General features: G+C 43.7%; 1 protein-coding gene and 1 long non-coding RNA gene across 4 annotated transcripts; one reads left to right on the forward strand and one right to left on the reverse strand.

Annotated features, from left to right (window-relative positions):
• Positions 1–222: 222 nt before the first annotated feature.
• LOC130679016 (uncharacterized) lies at positions 223–4,847 on the reverse strand. The gene is made up of 3 exons (XR_008992017.1): positions 4,764–4,847; positions 953–1,290; positions 223–640 (listed from the first exon to the last, which is right to left on the reverse strand). It is a non-coding gene; the product is annotated as an uncharacterized LOC130679016 (long non-coding RNA).
• Positions 4,848–4,911: 64 nt separating this feature from the next.
• Positions 4,912–9,181, forward strand: DAZAP2 (DAZ associated protein 2). Of its 3 annotated transcripts, none has more exons than XM_036915101.2 (4): positions 4,912–5,050; positions 6,077–6,195; positions 6,600–6,845; positions 7,757–9,181. In XM_036915101.2, exons 1-4 carry the CDS (start codon positions 5,038–5,040, stop codon positions 7,883–7,885), a joined length of 507 nt encoding a protein of 168 aa, XP_036770996.1. In that variant the 5' UTR covers positions 4,912–5,037; the 3' UTR covers positions 7,886–9,181. The 3 variants fall into 3 exon arrangements, with proteins under 3 accessions (XP_036770996.1, XP_036770998.1, XP_036770997.1); XM_036915103.2 differs by having other exon boundaries at positions 6,600–6,768; XM_036915102.2 differs by having other exon boundaries at positions 5,009–5,138.
• The last annotated feature ends 750 nt before the right edge of the window (positions 9,182–9,931 follow it).

Below are 9,931 nucleotides of genomic sequence, written 5' to 3' on the forward strand. Positions count from 1 at the left end.
TGTAGGATGGAACCCAGGGTCTTAACATAGGCTCCCTCCGGCACTGCCCCCACCCCCAGCCCCCACGGTCTGTCTTCTGATCATACCTTGGATCACTGCCTTTCCGTCCTCACCTTGTGATCTGTGCCCTGGCTGGACCTAATAGTCTCATGCCTTCTCGCTCGCTGAGCTCTCTCACCTCCAAGCCTCCGCACAGCTGTTCCCTCTTTGAGAAAGCCACTTCACTAGTTCTAACTTCCACTCACCCTTCAGATTTCATCTCAGACATCACTGCCAGCAGGAAGCCTTCCCTGAGTAGAAGATATTAGGTACATCACCTATGGGTTCTCATATTGCCCCATATTGTCTTTATGTCAGTACTAATCACAATCTATTATGATCATCTGTTTACTTTCCTGGCTCTCCCATTAGGTAGACTGTTCCAAGATGGTAGGGACTAAGCCAGCTTCTTCACTACTGTTTCCCTACTGTCTATCACAGAGTATGGCACAAAGCAGATACTCAGTATGTAGTTAAATTAATTCAAGAAGGGATGTTTGATAAATGAACATCTTTATCCTACTTGGGAAACCAGGAGAATGAAAAACACAGAGGCTCTTTAATCCTGTCCAGTAAAGTTGCAGTTGCTCCTTAATCCCACCTGCCAGAGAAAGCAGTAGTTTACAACCCTTCCATTTCTTTTTTAAAAAGTTGATACACAATCTTATATTAATTTCAAGTATACAACCCAGTGGTTCAACAGTTACTCATCTTATTAAATCCTCACCCCAACTAATACAGCTACTATCTGTTAACATAGGAAAATGTTACAGAATCGTTGGCTGTATTCTCTATGCTATACTACAATCCCCATGAACAACTGACATTATGATCGAGAATTTTTGTGCCATTTTATCCCCCTCACTCTTCTCACACACCCACCCCAACCCTTCCCCATAGTAACCACCAGTACCTTTTCAGTGTCTGAGTCTACTGCTGTTTTGTTCATTCTGTTTTGCTTTGTATTTATATTCCACAAAGAAGTGAAATCATATTTGTCGTTCTGTGTCTGACTTATTTCACTGAGCATAATAACCTCTAGCTTCATCCATGTTGTTGCAAATGGCAGGATTTCTTTTCTTTTTATGGTTGAATAATATTCCATTGTGTGTATGTACCACATCTTCATCCATTCATCTAGGTTCATCTTAGGTTCCTTCCATATCTTGGCTATTATAAATAATGTGGCAATAAACATAGGGGTGCATATATCTTCTTGGACCAGGAATTTTGTTTTCTTTGGGTCAATTCCTAGAAGTGGAATTATTGGGTGTAAGTCCGGGGAGAGGAAATCCTGGGGCAAAATACCTCTAAAACTGAAATCAGTCAAAGGGAGAAATAAAGTTTAAAACCTGTTTATTGCAGTACAGGTCTGTCTCTCTCTCTGCTCCTGAAGAAGCAAGCCCGCAAGCAAGCCAGCCCCTCCCTTTAAACTCTCAGGTTCAGACACACCCTTTGGTTGCCCAGGTAATTACCCATTCACATGGAGACAAACTTCTCTCCACCCCTGAGGATATGCAAATGCACTAAAGCCAGGTGAGAAACTCTGGAAATGTTACAATTTTACCCACTTTGGGTCGAATGGTATTTCTATTTTTGTTTTTTTTAGGAACCTCCATACTGCTTTCCACAGCGGCTGCACCACTCGACATTCCCACCAAGTGTAGGAGGGTTCCCATTTCCCAAATCCTCACCAACACTTGTTATTTCTTGTCTTTTGGCTAGTAGCCATTCTGACTGGTGTGAGGTGATAGCTCATAGTGGTTTCCCGATGATTAGCAATGTGGAGCATCTTTTCATGTGCTTGGTGGCTATCTGTATTTTCTTTTTTATAAATACAGGTCTTCTGCCCATTTTTTAATTGGATTATTTATTTTGGTGTTAAGGCATATGAGCTCTTCATATAATTTGGATGTTAACTCCTTATCGGATAAATGGTTTACAAATATATTCTCCCATACTGTACCAACCTTTCCCTTTCTGTTGGTAATGTTACCTGGCTCTGCCTGGCTTGCGCTATGCCCAGGTCCCAGGGTGAGAGGCAAAATACCTAATGTCCTGTAGAGGAGGCCCTGGCCAATCTGCGGGCAGTTTGCTATAGCTGGAGTGGGTCCTGGAGGCTTCCTGGGTGTCAAGAGTTAACCCTAATCTCTGGACCAAGGGGAGGTCCTGGCTGGGGGAAGGGAGTGTCCAGTGGAGGGCTAGAGCAGAGCAGGGTACTTGGGGAGAGGGCTTGGGGTAATGGCTTTTTACCATCCAGTAGAAGTATTTGTATTTTTAACATCTGGTAGGCCCAGACCAGAATTTACAACCTGATTATCAGCTCTGCCACTTCCTCTCTGTTCTTCCCATGCTTCTCTTTGATCTTTTCCTTTTCTAAAACAGTTTAGATTTAGAGCTGGAGGTGACATAAGGACTGTGTGACTTTTTGGCAGATGATGAAACTGATATCCTTGGGAGGCAACAGATTAAAAACAATGTAAACAGATTAAAAATGTCTGCATAGTCAAAGCAAACCTGAGTTTGAACACTGGCTCTGCAGCTGTGTTACTTAGTTCAGCTACTTAACCTCTCTGAAATGCAGTTCCCTTACCTGCACCTTTCCTCAGAGTCTGTTCAGGACATTAAGTGGGTATCTGTAAGGTAACTGGTGCAGTCTATGATCCATACATGTTAGGGAATAAATAGGAGCTGAATGGATGAGGACCAAAGTCAGCTAGCTGGTGACAGCCCAGAATCAGTGTCTAGATTTAGGGTCCACCTCCTACACTCATTGACATGGACTGCTATAGCCAACACAATTTCAGAGTCCCTAACTGAGGACCCAAAAAGAGAAATACAGGAAGTTTCCTTTCTTAGATTCACTTCTTTATTTGCTGAGGCCCTGAGCAGAAATCCCCCAGGGTTTGGGTTGGGATAGATTAGTGACCTCTCCAGTTTCAGGCTTAGGGATGGAATCAGTTTAGGATCTCTTTTGAGAAAGTTTGGATGCAGGAAAGAAGACTTGCCTGATCTGACCTCCAAGGATTTATTCATTCATTTACTCACCAATTACTGATTGCATACCTCATGCAAAAAGAAAAGTATAAGGGCCTGGGGATAAAAGTCTACTAAAAAAACCTTATTTTTCAAACTGAGGGTCCTGACTTGTTAGTGGGATATGAAATCACAATTAGAATTGAAAAAAAGAAATAGAAGAGAATAGAGAATACTACAGCACATTGTAAACAGAAGGACAAGTATTAGATCAGAGAAGTTATATATGCTTATAAATGTGTGGGCTGGGTCATGATCTGAAGTGCAATACTGTGGATTTTGGAGAAAAAAGTTTGCAAGCCACTGCACTAAAAAGTGAGCTTCAAGAGCGAGGTCTTTGTTTTGTTTTAGAACAATGCCTAGCATCTGTCAGTATTCTACAAATGAGTGAAATGTCTAACACTGTGTTGCCTTCAAGAAGATTAGAGTCAGAAATACAGGAAAAGGTAAATAACATAGGCTTAATAGTATTTATAAAAATACGATTATTATATAACAACATATAATAATGATAATATAACAATACTATTGTAATACTGGTCTTAATAGTTTGAACCAAATTAATAATGTGAATATAAAGGGAAGAAAACCTAAAAGAACTCCAAAGACAAACAGTCCTGGAAATTGGACTTTTGAAGTATTTTAGTCATTATAGGCAGTGTGAAGTGGTAAGAACAAAACAAAAACAGACTTGGGAACCTGGGGCAAGGACACAAGACCTGATTCTGGGCAAATCTCTTTACTCAATTCTCTCTTTTGAAAAACAGGAATGCTCAAATAAGCCCTGTCTTCACACAGGGTTCTTGTGAAGACCTCAGAAAAAAAGGGCATTTTAAGAGCGCTTTGCAAACTGTGATACAATACTGTAGATGAAAGCAAGCGATTCCTGAGTTGGAGTGAGTGGAGGTCTTTTTAGTGGCTTAATTAATTAATAGGCAGATATTTATAAGGCTTCTATTTGTTTACTGAGGACTTTTATTTCCAAAACATTCCCTTTCAGATGTTTTTCTAATATTCTTACTACAAGATAGAAGGTAAACTCCATGAGAGAGTAGTGTCGGGCTGTTTTGTTCAGCTCCATCTCTGTATTTATATATAGCACGTGCTCGGCAGATATTTTAAAATGAAGGATGAAATGAAAAACTTAATTGCTGCCTTCAGGATGACATCTTCGCTCTTAAGAACAATTAGAGGCAAAGCGACACAGAAAGGAATATACACAAAGCACCATATAGGTAACCTGTAACAGGTGCCAAAGGAAGAGCAGGGCCACAAGCACTCTCTGGATACCGAGTGTGCCCGTTTTAGTAATAGCATGGCCCTCCCTTTTGGTGATAAAGACAGCGACACAGAAGTAAATACCGACACCCTGTCGGTGGAACAGACAAGGCAGAGAAGATTCGAGCGATGGTCTAATTCAGAACAGGGCAGATATAAGCTGGACTGGTAAAATACATCTTTGTGGAGCTGAGGCTTGTGTTGGGTTTGGCAGAAGGGGAACTTGTGATAGATCAAGACTGGGAGCACATTCCAGGCAGCGAAATTTGTAGAAATCTATGCTCCTCCTTGGATGGTTAAGGTGAGGTGACCTTGAGTCGATGTGCAGATAGAAAATGATTTCGGGGAAGTTTAATGCTTCTGCTTTCGCGTGCCCAAGAGAGAAAAAAATTTTGTTTAAAGACAATTACCTGCATTTGGTTTACTTCCAGTTGAGGGACAGGAGCGGGGTAGGTGGACACGACCCAGCGGGAGGAGCCAAAGCGAGTGGGCGGATCATGCGGGCCTTCCCTACCGCTACTGGAGACCCGGCAAAGGGGCGGGGTTTCCGGTTGCGGCGGCACTCAGGCGTCGGGTGACGCTAGGCGCACGACTCGTCACGTGACACGGAAGTGACTACGAACAGGAAGAGGACGAAAAAAATAACCGTCCGCGACGCCCAGCCGAACCGGACCCGCAGCCACCATGAACAGCAAAGGCAAGGACAGGGAGCGGCAGAGGCCGTCGTGGGGAGTACTGCTGGCCCGGAGCGAGCGAGCCCGGGATTCAGGGTCACCGAATGCCAGGTTTGGGGAGAGCTGCGCCGCGCTCCTGGGCCATCTGCAGTCCTGGGGCCTGCGCCAGACGCCTTCGTCATCCCCGAACTACGGCTGTTCGCTCCCTCCCGGCCCTTTCCCCCTTAAACTCTGTGGCGCAGTTTGGAGCTGCAGGCTCTGGGTTGGGGGGTGGGGGTGGGGGAGCCTTCTCATAATGGACATCTGCGGGAGCAAATGGGGAGCTAGAGTAGGGATTTGGGCAGGCCAATGGAGAGCTTGCGGGGGCGGGGCACCGCGCTCCTGATCCGCAGGCTGGGCCTCGGGCTTAACTGGTGAGGTGCCGGCGTTTGCGGACCGGCCTGCAGGCCTGGATGGTCTCTTTCCCCTTACCTTTCGCTGGCGGCCTGAACTACTCGCGGTTCTTGTGATCGTACGTACCAGTGTGTCTGTCAGAACAAAATCCTCGCCTTCTCCCTTCGGGACGTTCCCCTCCACCCTCTGTACGGTCTCAAGGTTCACTTCCAGCATTCCCTCTTTTTATTTGGAAGTCGACCTTGAGTAGGAATCTGTGAGATAAATAATCTAAGCACCGTTATTCACGAGGTCTTGAGCAGTTGCAGTCAGGCCTGTGGAGACCACCCAGGACAGAGGCAGGATGTACCCTTGAAGCATTGTCAAGAACGGGTGCCTAGACCTGCCCTGCATTCTGGTAGGAACTTGGACCCAGCTAGACTTTCCCCTTACGCCAGTTGGCTAGTGGAAAGAGCACCTCTTCTGGCCAGCGTCTTTGGTTATAAGAGTGCAAAGGGAACGCTAGTTTCTTGGTTTCAGGAATCGGGCCCTGCAGGGCAGTCTGATTCAAATTATCTGCCTGCTCCCACTAGGTTAGCTACCCAATAAGCCTGCCCCATTTTGCTATGTGTGTGTGTGTGTGTGGAAGGCAACACACATTTTCTCTTGTCTTCCAGGTCAATATCCAACGCAGCCAACCTACCCTGTGCAGCCTCCTGGGAACCCAGTGTACCCTCAGACCTTGCATCTTCCTCAGGCTCCCCCATATACTGATGCTCCACCTGCCTACTCAGAGGTGCTTCCCGTTTTCTAGAGTTGAACTAAATATACTCTTGGAATCACATTTTCAGTCTTGTGCTAAGTCTGACTCCACATATTTATTTACTCTTCACAAACAGGAGAGTGTTCACATGAACAATCTAAAACACTGTTACAGTTCAGCAATTTCTGGTTGGGTTGAGGATGCATTATCTGATTATTTTATGTTATTTGGCACAGGCTGAGGTTCAGAAGATGAGTTTGCATTTGTTAAGCCTAACATTAGCTATTGCAGGACCTGATCTAGGAGACAGTTGAGTGGCAATGGAAAGGCAACTTTTGTAATTCAAGAGTCTGATCTGCAGAATGAATTGACTCATTGAAGAGATCTGAAATAAGAATGTCAGTGTAACACATTACCTTCTCTTCTGCCTCTTCTAGCTCTATCGTCCAAGCTTTGTGCACCCAGGGGCTGCCACAGTCCCAACCATGTCAGCTGCATTTCCTGGTGCCTCACTGTATCTTCCCATGGCCCAATCTGTGGCTGTTGGACCTTTAGGTTCCACAATCCCCATGGCTTATTATCCAGTTGGTCCCATCTATCCACCTGGCTCAGCAGTGCTGGTGGAAGGAGGGTACGATGCAAGTGCCAGATTTGGAGCTGGGGCTACTGCTGGCAACATTCCTGTGAGTATGACCTTGTCAGAAAAAACTCAGCCCTTGTGTATTTAAAATTTCTGAAATGACTACATACTCATTTTTTTACCACCCCTGTATAATAACGGTATTGGTGTTAACTACTGACATCCATTAGTCAGGCAGAAAGCAGTTGAGGGGGCAGAACTGTGTGGCAAGTTAGTAGCATCTGGCACATTCACTGGGGTCTGAGGTAATCAGATTCCTTTGTTTTCCTGTCTTAACAGTCCTGCCTGCTACTTTTTTATTTCACTTTGGTGCTGGTCTAATAACATTCCTTAAGTATTTACTTAATATTTGCAATCAGCATGGCTTGTGTCAGGACCACAGTTATTAAAAAAAAAAAAGCATAATCCCTGTAGTGTTTAGATAGATACTGGGATTTTAGTTGTCTTCTGCTTATTTCCCCTATGCATGGAAATTAAGAGGACCAAAGGATCCCTGCCAGGGCCATCCACTTAATGACCACATGTTAAGAGATGAAGTGAAAATGGTGTCATTAGGTAGCCTTCAGATTACCTAGTAGCCATTTGAAAACTGTCAAGGACCCTGTGATATAGGGCTGTGGACTCGGCACCCCACCCCCATTTTTGGACTGAGTGGGAATGATTGTCTACTCTGAAAATGCCTATGGGTGTGGACTGTCCATGTTCAGAAGGTATCTATAGGGTTACTTTTGCATTCTGGAACCCTTGAATGAGTGATAGGTGCCCTTCTCTGTTTGTGTCTTTGGGTTTACAGAGAATATAGGCCTGCTTTACAACCCAGATTCGTGGCAGAACTAGCTTTCAGGTGCTGTTGGTTAGTGCATTGCCATCTTCCTGATGGATCCTGTTTCACCTGTGCCCCGTTCCCTTCTACCAGCTGCCCTGTGCCTGATCAACCTTATCTTTTCCTTGCAGCCTCCACCCCCTGGATGCCCTCCCAATGCTGCTCAGCTTGCAGTCATGCAGGGAGCCAATGTTCTCATAACTCAGCGGAAGGGAAACTTCTTCATGGGTGGAACAGATGGTGGTTACACCATCTGGTGAAGAACCGAGGCCACCTCTATGCCGGGAAAGACATCACATACCTTCAGCACTTCTCACAATGTAACTGCTTTAGTCATATTAACCTGAAGTTGCAGTTTAGACACATGTTGTTGGGGTGTCTTTCTGGTGCCCAAACTTTCAGGCACTTTTCAAACTTAATAAGGAACCAAGTTATGGTAGCAGTACCTCCCTAAAGCATTTTGAGGTAGGGGAGGTATCCATTCATAAAATGAATGTGGGTGAAGCAGCCCTAAGGATCTTCCTTTAATTCCTCCGGAGTAATACTGTACCATACTGGTGTTTGCTTTTAGTAATAAAACATCAAATTAGGTTTGGAGGGAACTTTGATCTTTCTAAGAATTAAAGTTGCCAAATTATTCTGATTGGTCTTTAATCTCCTTTAAGTCTTTGATTTATATTACTTGGTATAAATGAAACGCATTAGTCATCTACCTTTTCCTTTGCATCCTTTGCCCCATGCCCCACCCTCAACCCATCTTGTATTCCTTTCCACCAATCTCCATTGAATCAATGGTGCAGGACAGAAAGCCAGTCAGACTAATTTCCTTCTCTCCTTGCACTTGTTCCTACTTGTCATCTTTTAACTAGTCTTTCACAAGGATCCTCTGAAACCCCCTGTGCACCCCAAGCACAGACCCCATTACTTCTGCTTTTGCATCTCCTCAGGCAAAAGTGGAGGGTGCCTCTTGGACCCTCTTCATAGGTTGTCTCAATATATGAATCAAACCCAAATTTGCTTTGGTGCCAGAAAAACAGCTTTGTTAGAACAAAGGATACCAGTGCAAGCTGTACTGTAAACAGTTTGGTTTAAAATGTGAGGGCAAAGAGGGAGGATACATTTCAAAAGCTAATGACTTTAGTCAAATTAAGGGGAGTTTCAGATGAAAAATTGGTTACCATTTGTTGTCATTGTCTGATGCAGCCACTGGTGGCTCCCAAGAATTCCTAAGCTGGGTTAATGGGGTCATATTGTGAATGCCTCACTACAGAATGACTTGAGTCCAGTGAAATCTCATTAGGGTTAAGTATATTTCAGGGATCCTTAATATTTTGATTTTTGTTTTTGGAAATTGGGTTTTATTTTATAATTTCAGTTCATCTAAATTTTGTGTTCTGTACATGTGATGTTTGACTGTACCATTGACTGTTATGGAAGTTCAGCGTTGTATGTCTCTCTCTACACTGTGGTGCACTTAACTTGTGGATTTTTTATACTAAAAATGTAGAATAAAGACTATTTTGAAGATTTGAATAAAGTGATGAAGTTGCATTACACCTCACTTCAAGGATTCTTTACTCAGCTTGTCTTCAGGTTTCTTCTGGTACATGTTTTATATCCACCTAGACTTCAGATAGGTACTGTTGTTACTGTGTTTAATGAAGCCTTTGAAATAAATGCAGGATAGCAAGGCTAAGATTTGACCCATTTCACGAGTTCCGTTCTAGATGTTTAACTTCATTTTACTAAGTGTTCACATTCTTAAAAGCCTATTATGCCAGAAGAATTCAGAACATAAACTCAGAAAAAAGGGAATGACTGATCTCTTGCTCTAGTTTGATTTGAGAAAAATGTTTTAGTATAAAATTTGTGTGTGGAGAAATACTGAAAACTCCTGGAATCTAAGCTGCCAAGATTGATTCCTCAACTCTTGGGTGGACTTGAGCCTGGACAATGTTAGCAATACATTTAAGACCTTAAAGAGATTTGGGATAATTCTGAAGTAAACAATATCGGGGGAGCTAATGATTTCTACCAAAACACTGTGCTTTTTAAACATACCTCATTTTGAGACTAAGATCCAAGAAGCTTCTCTGGGCTTGATTCACAGGACACTGGTAGGGAAAGTGGGAGGTAGATTGTTCCTGGTTTTCCCTGTGTACACATAAAATGGCCCTGGGAAATTCTGGGCCCTGCCAGGATGGAGGCTAAACCAATTCATCTTCCAGTATGTATTTCCAAAGATACTTCTCTGGGACAACTTTTCCAGGACCATCTTTCTCTTAAATCCCTGAGCCTTCCAGAAC

Source organism: Manis pentadactyla, chromosome 10 (genome assembly GCF_030020395.1).
Source record: "Manis pentadactyla isolate mManPen7 chromosome 10, mManPen7.hap1, whole genome shotgun sequence".
Classification (NCBI taxonomy): domain Eukaryota; kingdom Metazoa; phylum Chordata; class Mammalia; order Pholidota; family Manidae; genus Manis; species Manis pentadactyla.